This window comes from Scyliorhinus canicula, chromosome 14 (genome assembly GCF_902713615.1).
Source record: "Scyliorhinus canicula chromosome 14, sScyCan1.1, whole genome shotgun sequence".
NCBI classification, from domain to species: Eukaryota; Metazoa; Chordata; class Chondrichthyes; order Carcharhiniformes; family Scyliorhinidae; genus Scyliorhinus; species Scyliorhinus canicula.
The window spans coordinates 50250813-50272283 of NC_052159.1; the positions used below are offsets into that span (position 1 = coordinate 50250813).

General features: G+C 43.9%; 1 protein-coding gene across 7 annotated transcripts in view; it reads left to right on the plus strand.

Annotated features, from left to right (window-relative positions):
- atp8a2 (ATPase phospholipid transporting 8A2) overlaps positions 1 to 21471 on the plus strand; it is a 792435-nt gene that overhangs the window by 767527 nt on the left and 3437 nt on the right. For 6 of the 7 annotated variants that reach the window (XM_038818743.1, XM_038818746.1, XM_038818744.1 and 3 more), the window contains one exon: positions 487 to 575. The exons of the other annotated variant lie outside the window; for it this stretch is intronic. In XM_038818743.1, the coding sequence (XP_038674671.1) occupies positions 487 to 575 (89 nt within the window). The remainder of the gene's footprint in view (positions 1 to 486; positions 576 to 21471) is intronic. 7 annotated transcript variants of the gene reach the window in all.

Genomic DNA, 21471 nt, shown 5'->3' on the forward strand with positions numbered 1-21471 from the left:
TATACTTTGGATTTTAATGATGCAGAAAATGTTTGAAATCTATAATACATTACTTATTCTCAGCTACAGCCTTTGTCCATTTCATAAAGTAATTAACAGCAACTTATTTAATTGACTTCATGAACCAAATTAGTGTAGGCACCAAGAGATTTATAAAACTGGTATTCAGGAGCTGTTAAACTGAAGTTTTGTTTTATTTGTGGTCAGCTAATTAACAGAAATCATGCTCATTGTTAACATGTGCTAATTACCACCTGGTATGTTAATTGCTGACTAAGGAGATTGTCTCTTTTTAATTACAAACCCAATGTGTCACCTGGACCTTGCAACTAAGTGTGAACATTTCCCTTGGTTTTCTGCTATTTGAATTTATATGCTCAGATATTTACTCATACAGACCTATATGCTGGTATCAAAAAATGTCAAAAACCTGGCTTTCTACTTCCTAGTATGTGGGACTTACATGTGCTTTGTTTTGCTCTGTAGTCTGAATGAACGTGCTTATCTGCTAAAGAGAGTGTTTAAGAAAACCCCCTCAAGCCTTGTCCGGACCCATTCTGTTCATGGTCAGTCACGTAAGTATGCCACTACCTTGTGCTACTTCAATTACATTTACACGGAAAGAAAATGTTCTTTCCATGAGTGTAAATAGGAGGCTGTACTAATTTTCACTGATTTTTTTTTCAACCATGCACTCAACTACCAGTCAGGCCTTTCTTGACCAATATTTTGTATACTTCATAAGAGAGAGAAAATCCATGTGTAAACATCAAGAAATACAAAATATGAGAACCCACGGACTAGTAATATAGCCTCAAGATTAAAAATGCATTTATTTGTTTTGTGAAGGCCACGAAGAGTCCATGACAAGTTTGTGTCAAAACAAAACTTAACTTTATTTACACTAATATTTACACAGCACCAGTACTTTGCTACTTCTCTCTAACGGGTACCTACCTGGCCAGCTCTATTCATACAGCCGAAAAGTAATAATAATAATAGCTTATTGTCACAATTAGGTTTCAGTGAAGTTACTGTGAAAAGCCCCTAGTCGCCACATTTTGAAAAATCTTTGTGCTACTTTTAATATTTGAAAGGTTTGTTCTGGGACTCTGCTTTGTTTGGCTCTCTTGGATCCTTTTTTCCTGTTCCACTTCCCCTTGCCACCTATGCCACCTTTCATCTCCTCCATCACTTTTTTACCCCAATACCATCAGTGCTACTCAGCCTTCCTTATGGGCACAGTAGCACAGTGGTTAGCACTATTGCTTCACAGCCCCAAGGTCCCAGGTTCGATTCTTGTTTGGATCCCGAAAGACATGTTTGTTAGGTGAATTGGACATTCTGAATTCTCTCTCAGTGTACCCGAACAGGCACAGGAGTGTGGTGACTAAGGGATTTTCACAGTAACTTCATTTGCAGTGTTAATGTAAGCCTACTTGTGACACTAATAAAGACTTATTATTCTTCCTACCTCTCCAAGCTTTCTGTGAAGGACCCATGTTATGCATCTAAGGCAGGGACAAAATTGGGTGACACCATGGAGGTAGAAACAAACAGTCCTAGTGATTGAAAGCTTACCTCAGTGTCAAATATGACACCAAGGTTGTGAACAGTCTGGTTGAGCCTCGGACAGTGGCCAGTAAGAAGGATGGAGTTGGTGTCCTTGGGACAGAGATTGCAGAGGCAGCTGAAGACAATGACTTTGATCTTCCCAATATTTTTATTAGAGGAGCAGACTAAAGGTACTGAGAGTTTGCAACTTGCTCCAGATTTCTGAAGAGCAAATTTCTTTAAAATGGGGTGACTAAGGGCAGCACTGTGGTGCAGTGGGTTAGCCCTGCTGCCTCACGGCACTGAGGTCCCGGGTTCGATCCCGGCTCTGGGTCACTGTCCGTGTGGAGTTTGTACATTCTCCCCGTGTTTGTGTGGGTTTCGCCCCCACAACCCAAAGATGTGCAGGGTAGGTGGATTGAACACGCTAAATTGCCCCTTAATTTGGAAAAAATGAATTGGGTACTCTAAATTTATATATTTTTTTTAAAATGGGGTGACTAACCTGACCTTGTGGTAATGAGGCCGATGTAGAATGCAAATGGAAAGGTTTTAAGAACAGGAATAAAGAATGTGGAAAACCACTATGTACCCAAAATCGAAAGAAAGAAGTAAAGTAAGAAAAAGCCATGGTCATGTACAAAAGAATATAAGATGTAAACAGAAATGTTTTTATAACTTAAATGCATATAATACTTAACTGAACAGAGTTGAGTATATGGAACAGCTGAATAAAACAAAGGCTGCTGTTAAATCAGCTAAAAGGTTTTGGAAAATAGATATTTTCGGAAGTAATGGGAAAAGCTTTTCAGTTATGTGAGGAGTTTGGATGCTGTGGAAGACTACACAGAAGAATGTTCAAGAACAGATGACAAAGGATTTGCTGCATATGTCAGAAATGCTGTTTACCACACTCTGGAAGGTTCCTTTGGACTGGAAGGAGGCTAATGTTTGCCTCTTCTTTTATTTTATTTTTATTTTTATTTTTTTAATTTAGAGTACCCAATTCATTTGATCCAATTAAGGGGCAATTTAGCATGGCCAATCCACCTACCCTGCACATCTTTGGGTTGTCGGGGTGAAACCCAAGCAGACACGGGGAGAATGTGCAAACTCCACACGGACAGTGACCCAGAGCCTATTTTATAACGAAAAGCAGACAAGACAGATCCAAGTAACTATCGGCCCATTAGTTTGATGTGGCAAGTAGGAAGAATACCAGGGTCCCAGGTTCGATTCCCAGCTTGGGTCACTGTCTGTGCGCAGTCTGCACATCTCCTTATGGACGGCACAATAGCACAGTGGTTAGCACTATTGCTTCACAGCCCCAGGGTGCCAGGTTCGATTCTTGTTTGGGTCACTGTCTGTGCGGTATCTGCGCATTCTCCCTCCGGGTGCTCCGGTTTCCTCCCACAAGTCCCTAAAGACATGCTGTTAGGTAATTTGGACATTCTGAATTCTCCCTCTATGTACCTGAACAGGCGCCGGAATGTGGCGACTAGGGGCTTTTCACGGTAACTTCATTGCAGTGTTAATGTAAGCCCTACTTGTGACAATAAAGGTTATCCTAGTATTATTATTATGCTTGAGGAAATCCGCATATCCATGTTTGGCTAGAAAGGGATATATTAGGGTCTTAAAATTTAATTGGTTTTTTTTTGAAGAAGTTATGAAATTGGTGGATGAGAGGAGGCCAGAAGACATTGTCTACTTAGATTTCCAGAATGCTTTTATGTAAATAAATAATTTGGATGAAGGGGACCAGTGTTATGGTTGCTAAATTTGTTGATGGCGCAAATATCGGTAGGAAAGTAAGTACTGACGAGGAGATAAAGAGGCTGCAGAAAGATATAAATAGGTTAAGTGAGTGGGAAAAGTCTGGCAAATGGAGCATATTGCAGGAAAATGTGCAATTATCCATTCTGGCAGGACAAATTGAAAAAAGAAGCATATTATCTAAATGGTGAGGGACTGCAGAGCTCTGAGATGCAGAGGAATCGGAGTGTCCATTTGCATGAATTGCAAAAGACGAGTGTGCAGATGCTAATAGAATGTTATTGTTTATTGTGAGGGAATTGAATACAAACGTATGGAGGATATGTTTCACTTATACGGGGTATTGGTGAGACCACATCTAAAGTACTGTGTACAGTATTGATCTCCATATTTAAGGAAAGGTGTAAATGCATTTGAAGCAACTCAAAGAAGGTTTCCTTGATTAATATCTAGAATGAGCAGGATGTCTTATGAGGAAAAGCTGGACAGGCTAGGCTTGTATCCATTGGAGTTTAGAAGAGTAAGAGGTGACTTGATTGAAACATACAAGATCCTGAAGGGACTTGACAAAGTGGATGTGGAAAGGATGTTTCTTCTTGTGAGAGAACCTAGAACCAGGGGCCAATATTTAATTTAAAGAGTTACCCATTTAAGACTGAGAAATATATTGGGCGGGATTCAACGGGACAAAAACCGAGTCCTGTTTTGGGTGCATTTAGCAGGATGTTTTTTGGCGCAGCACCAAGAAACATCAAATTATTTAACGGAACTTTGCAGTTTTCTTTGGCCTTGGCAAGGAACACCCTGCCAAGGCCACATTTTTGGCTCATTTCCTGCACTAATCTTTCTTTCTCTTTAAAAAAAGATAAATTTATTGTATCCAATTATTTTTTTACAATTAAGGGACAATTTAGCATGGTCAATCCACCTACCCTGCACATCTTTTGGGTTGTGGGGGCGAAACCCATGCAAACACTGGGAGAATGTGCAAACTCCACGCAGACAGTGACCCAGAGCTGGGATTAAACCTGGGACCTCGGCGCCGTGAGGAAACCGTGCTAATCACTTGCACCACCGTGCTGCCCTCTGCACTAATCTATCCACCTCCCTCAGCTACCCCACCGCAGCCTCTGGACCCCCCACAAAACACCCAACTAATTCCTTAGGGGATCCTCGAGCCCCCCCCTCACCCCATCTCTTTAAGTGCAAGGCACCCCGGGGCCTAATCCCTGGCACGTGCAGCCTGGCAGTGGTGTTCCACAGGATTCAACGTTGGGATGTATGTATGATCTTTACTATTTTCATTAATTGTCTGGATGTAGGTGTAGAGGGCACCATCTGCAATGTGTAGATGATACTAAGAGCTATGCAAGTTGTTAGAATTACAGACGATGCTCGCTACTTCAGGTAAATCGTAATGCTTTGGGAGATTGGACTCATGACTGGCAAACCATGTATAATTTGGTGCAGTGTTATGTATGAGAGCAGGACAAATGCATAACATTCTTGTACCCTTCGGGGAAAAGTGGCAAAAAAGAGATTCGAGCCTACAGGTCTCTAAAGGTGCATAAGCAATAACACAAAGTGATAGACCAAACAGGATGTTGGATGCATTTATATAACAATTATATCACAATTTATATCACAATTAAGTATGAGACGAGGATGTTCATTTGTCTTTGTGTAAAACATTGGCCAGGCCTCGCTTGGCCACTGTGTCCCATTTTGGTCTTCTCACATGATAGGTGATATTGAGGCTTTTCCCATATTCCCAGTATACAGCATCTTAGTTATTAAAATGAATTAGAAAAGTTGAGAATCATAATCTATTTCATGGGGTCAAAATGATCACAATTTTAAGATGTAGAAGACCAAATCTAGGTTACATGTCAGGAGACGGTTCTTTTCCTTGAGAATGTTGGATCCCATGAGCAGGCCGCCTTCTCGGGTGCTGGAAGTCAATTCGCTGAATTCCTTCAAGCAAGGACTTGGACCTGCTTCTGGTTTAGGTGACATCATTTCAGTACTTTAGGGAATTCTGCACTAGAGTGATCTTTTTTAATTTGTTGTTGGGATGTGAGGCCAGCATTTGTTGCTCATTAAGTGAGTTGCTTTGTCCTAGATGGTGTCAAGCCTCTCGAGTGTTGTTGAAGCTGAACTGGAGAGTGTTCCATCACATTCCTGACTTTTGCCTTGTAAATGATGGGACAGGCTTTGCGAAGTCAGGAGATGAGTTATTCGACCTGTTCTTGTATCCAGAATATTTATATGGTCTAAGTAAATTTCTGATCAATGGTAACCTCCAGGACGATGATGGTGGAGGGTTTCAGTAATGGTGATATTGTTGAAATTCAAAGGAAGATGCTAAGATTCTCTGTTGTTAGAGATGGCCATTGTCTGGCACTTGTGTGATGCGAATATTAAGTGTCCATGCCTCAATGTTGCTCAGGTTTTGCTGCATGCAGGCACAGACTGCTTCATTATCTGTGGAGTTGTGAACATTGTGCAATCATCAGTAAACATCCCCATTAAAATTTTTTTAGAGTACCCAATTCTTTTTTTCCCAAGTAAGGGGCAATTTAGCGTGGCCAATCCACCCACCCTCCGCATTCTTTTGGATTGCGGAGTGAGTGGTGGTGGGGGGGGGGGGGGGGGGGGGGGGGCGTGCAAAAAAATATATATATATTTTGGATTGTGGGGTGAGACCCACGCAGACACGGAGAGAATGTGCAAACTCCACACGGCCAGTGACCTGGGGCCAGGATCGAACCTGGGTCCTAAGCACCGTGAAGCAGCAGTGTTAACCACTTGCGTGACCGTGCCGCCCTAAACATCCCCACTTCTGACTTTACTTGGGAGGAAAAATCATTAATGAAGCAGTCGAAAATAATTCAGACGAGGACACTACTTTGAGGAACTCCTGCAGTGATATCATGTAGGTGAGATGATTTGACCTACAACAATCACAATTTTTTCTTTCTTCTAGATATGACTCAAACTTTTGGAGAGTTTTGATCATGTAGATGGGTTGGGCAGGAATTTCTTTTTCCCAATTTGCCCTGGGTTTGTATTTTTTCTGGTCTCTCCCAGGCGATCACATGGTTTCAGATGCGGTGGGAAGTATATATTATGCACCGTGTGGTGAATGTATTATACTAATAATCCATCAGTATATTTGTATTTGTATCTGTGCTATGCTGTTGCCCTTGTGGGCTTCTCCTATGGGCTATTGTATGGCATTATCCATAGGGGAACATGTTGGGGCATGTATGGGCTCCGCCCATGGCTCCTCCCCTTGAAGGGAGGTATAAAGAGCAGTCGACCTGTAGGCAGTTCTCAGCATTGGTTCAGTCGCAGGCAGGCAGTGTTCTAAGTTGATTAAAGACCGGTTTACTTCTACTCATGTCTTGAGTGAATTGATGGTCACATCACAACGTATTGAAATTGTGCAGGACAGGCTGGATAGACCAGATAGTCCTTATCTGTCCATCTTTGTTTATTGTTTGTAGTGTCATTGTGACTGATTCATATTGGGATCTAGCTCTGACTGACTAGTGAGGCACATGTTGCAACATCCTGTCCCTTACTGAAGCCATCCCTAATCTCTTCAAATTACCACAATGATAGTAGAGCCCTTAATACCAAATTGAACCTTGACCAGACTCTATCTGCATCTCCCAATTTCCCTTCTAACATTCTGAATCACAGAAGTTCAGGGTTCAAGTACAAAAGTCAAAGCTGGCACTCTAGTACAATACAGAAGGAGCACTCCACTGTTAGAGGTGCCATCTTTCAGATGAGGTGTTAAACTGAGGCCCCATCTGCCTGCTCAGGAGAATGTAAAAGGTCTCGTGGCACTATTTCAAAGAAGAGCGGATTAGTTACCCCCGGGTCCTGATCAATATTTATCCCTAAATCAATATCACGGAAACAGATTATCTATTCATTATCACATTGTTGTGCGTGGGAGATTGTTGTATGTGGGAGCTTGCTGTGCGTAACTTTTTAAAAATTAATAATAATCTTTATTATTGTCACAAGTAAGTTTACATTACCACTGCAATTAAGCTACTGTGAAAATCCCCTAGTCGCCAGACTCCGGTGTCTGTTTGGGTACATTGAGGGAGAATTCAGAATGTCCAATTTACCTAAAAGCACATCTTTTGCGACTTGTGGGAGGAAACCGGAGCAGCCGGAGGAAACCCACGCAGTCACAGGGAGAACGTGCAGTCTCCGCACAGACAGTGACCCAAGCAGGAATCGTACCTGCGACCCTGAAGCAACAGTACTACCCACTGTGCTACCGTGCCGCGACCATTATTCCTACATTACAACAGTGACTACACTTCAAAAGTAATACATTGATTGTAAAGCTCTTTGAGACATCCAGTGATTGTACAAAGCGCTATATAAATGCAAGGTTGTCTGTCATTCTTTCTATTGCTTTTACCCCACCATTGATAGCCAAACGTTCAGTCACCTTGATTCCACTTTGTCTCCTCCTCCACCTCCCTCCCCTTTAAAACTATCCAGTTTAACTGAGCTTTTGATCACCATTCCTAACATCTCCAATGGGTAAGCCTTCCCCACAACCTTCTGACTCAGATGCTAGAGACTGCTAACACTGAGCCACAGCTGACTTCTGAGTCAGAAGGTCACTGATTCCAACCCCATTGTAGAGATGTAGCCACATAGTCTAGGCTGATGCACCAGTGCGATACAGAGGGAGAGTGCTGCTTTTGTTTCTGCTTTAGCTGTGTCAGCACCACAGACTATTATTCATATTCTGCCAAATTTATATGGATAGTGCTAGCTAAAGCAGACATAACCTTTTGAGATGGTAGCCTTGACACTGAAAACTTTTAAATGGAAATAATGGATCTTGAAAGTTTCAAGTGATGCGGCTTTTTAGTTGTTATCTCAAAGATTCTTCCTCAGAAATCCAACACCCTTTTTGCTCTGGGTGTTATCAGCTGAATCTGGAATCCCCCATTGAAGATTGTTTTTAAGATAAACCCATAGGTATTGTTGTGTGTCTGTTGGAGAATTTGATTACAGAGCTTAAATGTATCCATGGATCCTTTTTGTTGGTGATGCACATGACATGGCATCTTTCCCCCCAACTTGATTGGTCCTGCCATTTTCCCATTTTCAGAAGATCATCTTGAAGTGAAGTAATAGGATCTTGAGTTTTTCCTGATGTGTAAACCAAGGTCATCTGCGAATAGTCACACCCTGCCTTTTAACTTGTTGGTAAGGTTTTTTGTGTATGTCAAGGAAAGTAAAGGTCCCAACATAGTTCCCTGGGGCATCCGAGAGAGGCTGCACCTTGGGAGGCACTGAGCGCGATCCAACAGCCATGCTGCACCTGAAAAGCAGCTCGCTGTGGCTCAGCATGGACGATTAAAGCCGGGGACCCCACTCCCGGAATCTACCTGGCTCGCAATGCCTCGCGAGATCTAACATTGTGGGCAGGATCACATTTTAGCAAATCTGCATATTAAAGCGAGACAGCGAGTCTCACTTTAATGTGAAGATTCCTGAGTTACCTGAGGCATGGAATATATCTCCTTCACCTTGAAGACTTTGGGCGAGCGCCGTTTGGTACTGGTCTCCACAAACGGGGACTAGACGGAACGGCACTGGTGGGGGTCCCCAGGGATGCAGAGGCCCCTAGGTGCATGCCCCTTGGCCGTCCTGGCACGGCCAGCCTAGCACCCTGGCAGTGCCACCTGGGTGTCAGCCTGGCACTGCCAAGGTGCCCGGGTGGCACTGCCAACTGTCAGGGGCACTGCCAGGGTGCCAAGCTGACATTTTCTGTGCACTGGCGATTGGACCAGAGGTGCCCTGCACAGGTGTTGGGGCAGGGGGATCCTCCCAGTGCATTGGGGCTCGGGAGGGGTCGGGAGTCACATTGGGGGCCTCAGAGATTGGAACACCATTTATGTCTCTCACTGCACTGAGGAGTTCCAGCAAACAGAGCTCCTCAGTGCACGAAACGGGGCTACCTGCAGCCTCCTGCTCAGCCCTCTTATCTAATGCAGGTGGCGTTTTCTTGGCGCTGCGGCTCCGGGAAACAAGCAGTTAAATGCGCTCACTGTGGGACTTTGTTCCCTTTTCGTTAAATCGCGCCCACAGTCTTTCAAAGGACATCTTAAACCAAGACCCATGTATACTCTTGGATTAATATGAAAGATCCCATGGCATTGTTCGAAGAAGAGTAAGAGTTCATACAGTATCCTCGTATTTATCACAACCGATGTTACTAAACTGATTATCTGGTTATTCATCTTAATATTTTTGAGACCCAGCAGTGCACGTGATGTTACTTCAAACTTCGCCTACTGGTTGTAAAACAATTTGGGATCTCCTGAGATCACGAAAGGAATTCCCTAAATGTGACGTTCGTTATTTTATTCATTTGTTCTTTCCCTTTCACCTTACTCCACCCCTCACCCCAATAATTATTTTACTCATGTTAAGTAATCCTATAGATGTGTCTGGGGATCATAAATAATATCTAATGAAGAAAATTTTACAGACAGTTGATCTAGTTTTTCAAAATATTAAATCAAGGTGACTTATGGATATTAGATGTAGCATTGTTACAAACTCGGTATATTGAGTAAACTGTCCAGCTGGAATTGAATGAACTTTCAGTTTGAATTAATAAGTGTATGTAGTGGATGCACTGAAGCCTCTAAACCAGTGAAATGACCTGTCAAAATTATGTTAGTTCAGTGAGGGAAAGCTGTGGGAATGTCCACCTGAAATTGAGTTCAAGTTCATTGATGTTGATTGATTCAAAAAAATTGAAAATCGTTCAGGCAGAAGCAGCATCAACAGACCATAAGAACTATTCTAGAGTTTTCTCCCCCCCAAAAATGGTGCTCTAGGGAAAGGCCATTGTTCTCCAAAACATAAGTGAAAAATATTCCTTTGAATGGCAGAAAACACTTGTCCTCTAAGCTTTAGGTGCTACCAACTCAGACCCTCATATAAATAATTATCTTGCAATCCAGAATTGCCAATGAAATTGGCTGTTTTCTATATTTTGCTGAATGGAGAAGCAGGCACTAAACATCATCAACCATTGCTGAAAATCACTTCAGATACCTGGTGACAAAGTGATTTTTTTTTTTGTTTCATTTCGTTAGTCCCTTCCCTAAATTCAGGGATATTTTATTATTAATTGTGTTATGGTTATATTGCCCCCCCCCCCCCCCCCCCCCCCCCCACATCCCTTATTACTATTAAAGTGCTAGAGAGTTTATTTTTTTTGTCGTCCCCAAAAGACTGTAGACCAATTGTATTTTCTTTTTTTAAAATTTAGAGTACCCAATTCACTTTTTCCAATTAAGGGGCAATTTAGTGTGGCCAATCCACCTACCCAGCATATCTTTGGGTTGTGGGAGAGAAACCCACGCAAACATGGGGAGAATGTGCAAACTCCACACGGACAGTGACCCAGAGCCAGGATCGAACCTGGGACCTCGCGCCGTGAGGCTGCAGGGCTAACCCACTGCGCCACCGTGCTGCCCAAGATCCATTGTATTTTCAACCCAAACAAACTGCTCAAAAAGTCAGACAAAAGCAATCTTCAATGGGGATTCCACATTCAGTCGATAGTATCCAAAACAAACAATGTTCTTGGATTTCTGAGGAGTAATCTTTGGTATTACAATATTACAATAAAAACAATCAATGTCAAGGGCAGCACGGTGGCACAGTGGTTAGCACTGCTGCCTCACCGCGCAGAGGACCCGGGTTTGATTCCGACCCAGGGTCACTGCCCTTTTGGAGTTTGCATATATTCTCCCCGTGTCTGCGTGGATCTCACCCCCACAGCCCAAAAAAATGTGCAGGGTAGGTGAATTGGCCGCACTAAATTGCCCCTTAATTGGAAAAAAAGAATTGGGTGCTCTAAATTTATTTTTAAAAAGATCAATGTCATACCTGACCAAACATTTATTTGTCCAATCTGTGGCCTCATGTAATTTGCCCAGGAGTTTATCAAGGAGTTGTAGATCTATTAATGCTTACTTTTACTTTGCAATTGAGTAAACTTCCTTCACTCCATTTAGCTGCCAGGCATTTGCTGAAAATGCAACTGCTGTCCTTTCTCCCAGATTCAATTTCCTCGGTAGTATTTTTTAAAAAAGAATTTCAGAGATAGCTGCCTGTTTATCTAAACGCGTCTTATGTTCATACCTAAATATCTGGCTCATGGGAGCCCTCGATGATATTGCCAGGCTTTGCTTGTTGAAGATCATTGGGGGGAGGGGATTAAAGGCAATCTCCGTTTGCTCCAGGCCAAAGCCCGCACACATGTACTTTCCAACAAGTATCTTGGCTAGTCTTTCGGGGCAGAGGTGCAGGTCACCTAATTTTCGCCCCCACCCCCAGGCTATATCTCTGGTTTCCCGGCCTGCACATCTCTGAGCAATTCTTTTAATTGCATGTATTTGGGGACTTCCAGCGGAGTTACGTTGGGGAGGACGTGCATGAGGTGGCTCCTGGTAGAATACCTTTTGCCTTTTTCTCTTAATTTCAGTGGCATGATAGCACAGTGGTTAGCACTGTTGTTTCACAGCTCCAGGGTCCCAGGCTCAAATCCCGGCTTGGATCACTGCCTGAACGGGTCTGCACGTTCTCCCTGTGTCTGCGTGGGTTTCCTCCGGGTGCTCCGGTTTCCTCCCACAGTACAAAGATATGCAGATTCGGTGGATTGGCAATGCTAAATTGCCCTTAATGTCCAAAAAAGATTAGGTGGGGTTACTGGGTTTGGAAGGAGCTGTCTAAGGAACCTTAGTGAGTTACTGCAGTGCATCTTGTAGATAGTACACAAGGCTGCCACTGTTCGTCGGTGGTGGATGGTTTGAATCTTTGTGCAAGAAGGAGCAATTGTGGGCTGCTTTGCCCTGATGGTGTTGAGCTTCTTGAGTGTTGTTAGAGGTGCACTCAACCAGGCAAGTGGAGTGTATTCTATTACCCTCCTGACTTGTGCCTTGTAGATGGTAGACAGGCTTTGGGGGGAGGGGGGGCGCCAGGAGGTGAGTTACTCGCTGTAGGGCTCCTAACCTTTGACCTGTCCTGGTAGCCACAGTATTAATGTGGCTAGTCCAGTTCATTTTCTGATCAATGGTAACCTTCAGGATGTTGATTAATGGGTTACGGATTCTAAATGGGTGAAATGTCCAGATACATCAGGGAAAAATGGCAGACAGCAGACATTCGTCAATGGATTCTCGGAGCTCGTCGGCAGATAAAATGGCGGAAATAGCCTCTGGGGTTCCGGCCGCTCCACTACAGGCCGAGATGTTTTCGAGTACCTTGATGAAAGAATTCAATAAACGCTGGCGAATTGAGTTGGAGGACCTCCAGAAATTAATGGAGGAAGCCTTGACCCCCATCCGAGTGGCTCTGGAGAAGACCAATGAAACAGTGAAAGCCCATGGATCCACGATAAAAGACATGGAAGCAGCCCTTTCGAGACATAGTGATCAAATTGCCTCACTGGAAGCGGAGATATTTCTGGTAACCAAAGCGAATGAATCGCTGAAGGCCAAGGTAAATTATTTAGGGAATCAGTTCAAGAGGCAAAATATTCGAATTGTGGAGCTGCCAGAGGGAATGGAAAGCCCAACGCTCTTGGAGCGCTTTGCAGAGATGTTCAGGAAGGTGGTGGGGGAGGGTGAATTCATGTCCCCTCCTGAGTTGGACCGAGCCCACCGTACATTCCGGCAGAGGCCTCGTCTTGAGGATCCATCGCATGCAGTTCCATAGCTTCAAAGAGAAAGAGAGTTTTCTGAGATGGGTGGCAGGGCATCGTGACTTCAAATGGGAAGGCCACACCATCAAATTTTACCAAGACGTGGGAATGGAGCTGGTGAAGCAGAGGCCTGGGTTCAACAAAGCCAAGGCCACCCTTTACAAAGTGGAGTCTGATTTGGTGTGGTGTACCTAGCTAAGAATGACTTTCGGGGGAAAGGACTATTTATTTAAGGTGCTGGGAGAGGCGGGCTCCTTTGTTAAGAAACACAGTGTGACTGATTTTTGGGGGGTTTGGGGACAATGTTTTTGCATTTTCCTGTTCTTGGGGTCGATTTTTACATTTTGGGTTTGGGTTTAGGTTTGGGGTTTAGTTTTATGTGCAGTTTTAATGGCTGATGGTGCATGAAGATTTTTCTTTGTTAGTCTTTTGACTTGGTTTGGTGGCCATCGTGGGTAGACCTGGTTGCTGTATGGGTAATCTCCCTTGGTGGGAGTGGCTGACTCCGGATTGAGGTGCGGTGGGATACCCCCAATTTGGTTGGTCACCTGGGTTGTCATGGGATTGAATGGCCCAGTGAAAACGTCAACCGTATTTTCTCATGATAAGAGTTTAAATTCTGACATGGTGTTTTTGCAAGAGACTCATTTGTGGGTCAGAGACCAGACAAAGCTGTGCCAGGGCTGGGTGGAACAAGTCTTTCATTTGGGCTCCAATGGTAGGGCCCAAGGTGCAGGAATATTAATTAATAAAAGGGTTCATTTTTCTGCTGCTAAGATCTTGGCCGAACCCAATGGCAGACAAGTTATTGTTTGTGGCTCTCTGGCAGATACTCCAGCGGTTCTGGTCATAGAATCATAGAATTTACAATGCAGAAGGAGGCCATTCGGCCCATCAAATTTTCACTGGTCCTTGGAAAGAGCACCCTACTTAAACCCACACCTATACCCTATCTCCAAAACCCAGTAACCCCACCGAACCTTTTTGGACACTAAGGGCAATTTAGTATGGCCAATCTACCTAACCTTTGGACTGTGGAAGGAAACCAGAGCACCTGGAGGAAACCCATGCAGACACGGGAAGAAAGTGCAAACTCCACACAGACAGTCACCCATGGCCGGAATTGAACCTTGGTCCCTGGAGCTGTGAGGCAGCAGTGCTAACCAGTGTGCCATCGTGCTGCCCCCGTTAATATCCATGCTCCAAACTGGGACAATACAAATGTTATTAATAATCTGCTCGCCTCCCTCCCCGATTTGGATTTGCATCAGCTTATTTTGGATGGAGACTTAAATTGTGTTCTGAACCATAGTCTGGATCGGTTTAAGCCCAAATCTCTGACCCCAACAAGGGTGGCCAGAGTTTAGCTGGTTTTCATGGAACATGTTGGGGGAGGGGGTGCGAGGCAGGGGGATAGATGCTTGGCCATTTTTGCACCCAGGTGATAAAGATTTTAAAATATTCTCACATGTGCATCAGGTATTTTTCTTATGGCTGGGTCTCTCCCTTCTGTAGTGGCAACTGGTTACTCTGCGGTTGTGATTTCTGACCATGTCCTGCATTTTGTTGATTTGGCACGAGAGTCAGGTCCCTCCCAGCTATGGATGTTGAACACGACATTATTAGCAGACAAGAAATTTTGTAAACGCATGCCCATCGCCATTGAGGAATATATAAAATTTTGTAAAAGTGAGACCGTCTCACCTACTAAGCTGTGGGAAGCCCTTAAGGTGGTCCTTAAGGTGAAGATCATCTCCTACACAGAGCACATGGTGAAAACAGCCATAGTGGAGCAGCAGAGGCTGGTGGATACCGTGCTTGAGATGGACCAGCAGTATTTATTTGCCCCAACCCTGGATTTGTTGGCAAGTAAGAGAAAGCTGCAGACACAATTGAGGGCAGCACGGTAGCATTGTGGATAGCACAATCGCAATGAAAATTCTATGAAGCTATTGTCAACAGACAGAGTGGTGGGACAGTTGAGACACTCAAAGGGTATGTTTTATGAATACGGGGAGGTCAGTCGCCTCTTGGCTCACTAGCTGAAGCGACGGGCGGCTTCCCAGGAGATTATTCAGCTAAGTACCTCAAGAGGCAGCCTGGATTCTGTCCCAACTCAGGTTAATCTGGCTTTTTTAAAAAAAAATTTCATTGAAGTTTTTACATTTTATACACTGTACATTCAGCATAGGTATATGCATCGGTTACAAAGCTATTTTCCTCTGTATCAATCCACCCTCGCCCCCTCCCCATGTTGCTTCAGGGCCCTTTCCTGGGTCGCCTATTATACAATGGGCAATTCTCTTTAATTTACATATGTGTGGTGTTATCCCCTCTCCCCCCCCTTTTGTCGATTGGCTTCACTCTTCTCCCCCCCCTCCCCTCCACTCCTCTTCTCCCCCCCCCCCCCCCCCCCCCCCAAAGTCAGTAAATGAATGTCCTTCTTTATTTAGGCGGGTAAGACTCCAAGGATCCATGGGGCTTTGCTTAAAAGAGATAGGCAGTCAGGGGGCTCGGCTCTACCCAATTTATTGTTTTACTATTGGGCAGCCAATATTCAGAAGATATTGTTGTGGTTCAGTGATCCTGGTTCCATATGGGGACAAATGGAGGTGAGCTCCTGCACGGTTTCTGGCCTTGGTGCAATATCGTTGCCTTTCTCTCTGGTAAGGTTTTCCCTGAATCCAGTGGTGGTGTCCACCTTTGGAATTTGGAAGCTGTTCAGGCAGCATTTTAAGCTCTGTTCCCTGTCTCCGCTAACCCCCATCTGCAATAGCCACCTTTTCCTACCAGTGGGTTTGGACTAGATGTTTTAGTCATGGGAGGGGAAGGGTTTGGATTGTTTTGGAGACCTATTTATGAAGTGGAGATTTGCCAGTTTTAAGGAGCTAACTGAGATACTCCAACTGCTTGATACCAATCTTTCAGATTTGCAATTGTTCGCACAAGGCTTTTCCCTCCTTGCCCTTGGCACCTCCCTCTTCCCTGTTGAAGATGATTTTGTCTTTGGCTGAGTCTAGTGGGGGGACTATTTTGCATGGCTATATCCTCTCGGTGGAGTCATCTCTGTTGAGTGAGGTGAGGGCGAAATGGGAGTGGGAGTTGGGTCGCATTCTGGGTATGAGATATGGATTCACAGGTCCCTTGAGAGGAGGCGGTGGCATAGTGGCATTGTCAATGAACTAGTAATCCAGAGGACTCTGGGGTCCCAGGTTCAATGGTGCCACTGCAGATGGTGAAATTTGAATTCAATAAAAATCTGCATCCTTACTTGGTCTGGCCTATATGTGACTCCAGACCCACAGCAATGTGGTTGACTCTTAACTGCCCTTCAAGGGCAATTAGGGATGGCAATAAATGCTGGCCCAGCCAGCAACGCACATGCCCCATGAACGAATTTTTAAAAAATGTCTTCATGTGCTTGGCTAAGTCTGATCCAATTAAAGTGCTGCACAGGCCGCATTTGACCAAAGTGAGGATGAGTGGATTTTTCTCTGGGGTGGAGAACAAGTGTGAATGTTGCTGTCTGGGGCCAGCTAACCATACTCATGTTCTGGTCTTGCCCAAATTGGTAAGCTTTTGGGCATATTTCTTCAACACCATGTCAGAGATACTCCATGTTGATTTGGATCCATGTCCACTGGTGGTCATATTTGGGGCATCAGACTCATTGGTGGCTTTAGTTGGGGGTGAAGACGGATGTCCTCACCTTCACCTTGTTGATAGCCCGGAGAAGAGTTCTGCTTGGGTGGAGGTCTCCTTGCCCAGTCCTTTGGCTTGATTGGGTGACCTCAAGTATTTCTTACATTTGGGGAAGTTTAATTATACCATTAGAGGGGCAGCACGGTGGCTCAGTGGGTTAGCCCTGTAGCCTCACGGCGCCGAGGTCCCAGGTTCGATCCTGGCTCTGGGTCACTGTCTGTGTGGTTTGCACATTCTCCCCGTGTTTGCGTGGGTTTCGCCCCCACAACCCAAAGATGTGAAGGCCAGCTGGATTGGCCACGCTAAATTGCCCGTTAATAAGAAAAAATGAATTGAGTACTCTTTTTAAAAAATATATATATATATTTTTATGTGCTTTTCTTGGTAGTCTCGTTTTTTAATTGTGTAACTTTGGTTAATTTTTTTGTACGATTTTGTTTATTTTTTTATTAAACATATTTTTTATGTATTTCTGGTTAGCAGCAAACATATCACAAACCTTGGACCTTCTATATAATTCAGTACCATTGGGTGTATTTACCTACTGATCCATTGGAGCTGCATGGAACTGCGTTGATTAGGCTTTTGGGTATTCTTTCCATTTAGTTAGATTGTAATTTTTTTCTTTACTGTGTTTGATAATTCACAAATGTTAACCTCTGATGCTAAATGCAAATTCCAGACTGTTTGCAGAGAGGCCATTTAGTTTTAAGTTAGAATCAAGAAGGAAGAAAAACAGTAATAGGTGCAAGCTTGTGCCCTGCTATTTAAGATTCAGGAAGGGGAAAGAGTTGCATAGTTCCTCAGGAAGGTTTTCTAAGGAATAGACATCCCTCAAGATTTCCCACACCTGACCTCACTAATGACATTTGAAGGATAGCTTCATTGAAATAATGAATACTAGACTAAAGTTGCATAATGTATCTTTATTCCACATTCATTCAGGATATCCATTTCAAATAGCCCATAGCATCACAGCATGATACATATCAGTTTTCATCCTGTATAGGTCTAAGGCCAAGACGCCAGGCCTGTCCAAACCTTGAGCAAGTCTCTAACCTGCAATACTGACACCTCTAAATGAATGATTGTAAGAGAAGGCATACATATTTCAACAGCACAGACACACATGTATTCTACTTTGATACAAAAAATGCGATCTCTCTCTGATGTGAGGTAATTAAGTAATTGAGTTAGTAGTTTGCTGCACACCTATGTTCCTGCAGATGATGACTGAGCATTGTTGTTTTTGTGCACTGTTCGAAACACTTGGTTATTGATACCAGAAATCAGTGTGAGGCAAATTGAGTAAAACAACTGTAAAGCAGTGCAAATTGTCTTTATCTGGTCAGGGATGTAAGACATTTGGAGAGGGATAGGGAAGGAAAGGCTATTTATGTACTTTAAAACTTAAAAATAAATAAATTTAGAATACCCAATTATTTTTTTCCAATTAAGGGGCAATTTTAGCGTGGCCAATCCACCTACCCTGCGCAGCATCTTTGGGTTGTGGGGGCGAAACCCACGCAAACATGGGGAGAATATGCAAACTCCACACAGACAGTGACCCAGAACCGGTATTGAACCTGGGACCTCGGTGCGGTGAGGCAGCAGTGCTAACCACTGCGCCACCGTGCCGCCCATGCTTTAAAACTTGAATAGAATTTTGTGGCTTAGCAACCTTTTGATTCTGAGATACATTTATTCTACATTATAGAATCTCATTACGTTGCAGTGTCAGAGAACCAGCTCCAAAGATGTATTGTAAAAAGAGATGTAATAAAATCCCTATTTCTATCATCTACATTTTGCTGCACTGCTGTAAAGACCAACAGTGATGTTTTCAACCTCTGAGTCAGAAACAGTAATTTATATAACTAATCAGGGAAGTTAATGCTGCAAAATACAACATTTAATCCACGTAGCTTCGGTCTCCTTAGGCAGTCCCTCAGATTCGAGGATGACTTGCCTCCATTGCAGTTTGATAGGCTCTGAGATGACTGATAAATCCAATGTACGATCTGCAGACTGCCACAAGATGGCCCAGTAGTGCTTGAAAGGTTGGGCAGATGAGTTGGTGGGAGGTTTGTGTGCTCTCTCTGACGCTCTCTCACTTCTGTGTGCTACCAACAAAGTCCCTTGATATGTTGGGTGTCTTCTCAATAAACCTCCATTTTTGGCTGGCCACAAGCCAGGACTCCCATAAATCGGCGCTGAAGGAATGCTGTAACAACATCCCTGAAGCGCTTCCGCAGTCCTGGGAATCTTCTGCCATGACCAAGTTCCAAATAGAGCAGTTGCTTTGGCGCTCTTGTATCAGGCATATGAACAACATGTCCCACCTGGTGGAGTTGGTTTTGAGTGACTTGTGCCTTGATGTGGGCATGTTGGTTTGTGAGAGGATGCTGTTGTTGGATTTGGGAGGTTTTGCAACAGTGAGAGTATTTCTCCAGTGCTTTAAGGCACCTGATGTGGGGTGTCCAAGTCGCCAAAGCATAAAGAAGCATGGGAATTACTGCTGTCCAGTAAACCATAACCGTATGGGGCGAAACCCACGCAAACATGGGGAGAATGTGCAAACTCCACACGGACAGTGTCCCAGAGCCGGGATCGAATCTGGGACTTCGGTGCCGTGAGACAGCAATGCTAACCATTGCGCCACAGTGCCGCCCTAGTTCAGTACCTTTGAGTTAGGGACAGGAGATCAAGTTTGTTGATGGTTATCAGTGACTAGTCATCCCTAAAGCAAAGGCTTGCATCTGGAAAGCACATTATTTCAAGTTTTAGAAGCATCCCAAATGTCTTTGTATGCTCTTAATTACTTTGAAGTTAACATTATGTTTGTGGACACGACAAGTCAATTTGCAAATAGAAAGATTCCACATTGATCAGATCAATGACTACTTAATTTATGTTTGTCGGTTAAGGGAAGAATGTTGGTGGATTGTGTGCTCCTACTTGAACAAGTGAATAATTAGACACGGCCCTAGTTTCATCCATTAAATGACATTTCCAACAATGTAACAATCCCTCAACACTGCACAGAAGCTTCAACCTACCTTTTCTGCAGAAGCCTAGAGGGTGGATTGAACTCTCAATCCTTGAGCAAGATGATGGTTACTAACTAAACCAAGCTATTGCTGCTGGAAAATGCAAGTAATTTAGGACCAAATCAGCCAGGTAGACTATCAACACTCACTCACTTATGTGAAGAGTGACCTCCAAGATGAGACACCAGAGACTGACTGGGCAGCATGGGAGCTATGCCACTGCATTTGTCACTACTCACACGTGAAGGGAGGAGAGCAAAGGAAATAATATATTAAGGAAAACCGTATAATGGAAGCTGGAGGAGGAAATGTGCTGCACAGCAAAGAGGAAAGTCCTGTTTATAAAGAATAGCATTTGTAGGAGCAAGAGCAGGCTGTTTAGACTCTAGCCTGGGTTTTCCCATTTGATTAGATCACAAACACCTTCTCACCAGATTTAAGGGCAGCATGGTAGCACAATTGGCTAGCATTGTGGCTTCACAGCGCCAGGGTCCCGGGTTCCATTCCCCGCTTGGGTCACTGTCTGTGCGGGGTCTGCACGTTTCCCCTGTGTCCGCGTGGGTTTCCTCCGGGAATCAGGCACGATTCCGGCGCGGAGGGTCGGAGAATCCCGGCCATGGCATCCATTATCCCATTCATTACGTGGCTAAACGTAGTGTATAATATTGTTTCCAGTTTGGTTAAATCAGCAAAAGAAACCTTAAGTTTAGGCATAACGTATCCATTTCTGTTAATTTTTTTTGAGTTTACAACCAAATTATTATTGTCCAAACCCCACTGGAATTGAGGCCAATAAGATGAAACCACTGTTGGTAAACTGACATTGTTAACGAGCTGGCACTGTTGCTGCCAGATGTCATATGGACATCAAAGACAGACATATTGTTTGGCCAGGAGCCAGGTGACCTGCTTAGCTTTCCCATACAAACCAACAGCACACCTAGCACTAGTTAGCTTGTGTAACATTTTCCTCTGCCACATATAAAGTAGCTGACTTCCTTAGAAACTGCCCCACAATGTACGCAGTTGATTTGAAAAGCATATAGAGCCTAAGAATGACATAATAACAGGAGAGGATTGGTAGGCTCAAACAAGCCTTTCCTTCCTTTATAATTCAACCCCCGCTCAACAACGTTTATACAATACCTTGATGATAGTAAATCATTCCAAGGCCCTTCACAGGAGCATTATTGAACAATAATTCGACTCTAGTCACATAAGGTCAAAGATTTTTTTTTCTTTCTTTTTTTATAAATTTAGAGTACCCAATTAATTTTCTTCCAATTAAGGGGCAATTTAGCGTGTTCAATCCACCTACCCTGCACATCTTTGGGTTGTGAGGGCGAAACCCATGCAAACACGGGGAGAATGTGCAAACTCCACACGGACAGTGACCCAGAGCCGGGATCGATCCTGGGACCTCGGCGCCGTGAGGCTGTAGGGCTAACCCACTGCGCCACCGTGCTGCCCGACATAAGGTCAAAGATGTAGGTTTTAATGAAAAGAGAAAGGCCAATGGGCAGAAAGGAATTCCACAATTTGGGGCATGGTCAATTGAAGGCATGGCCATTAATGTTGGAGCAATGAAAATTAGGAGAGGCCAGAATTGGAGGAAAA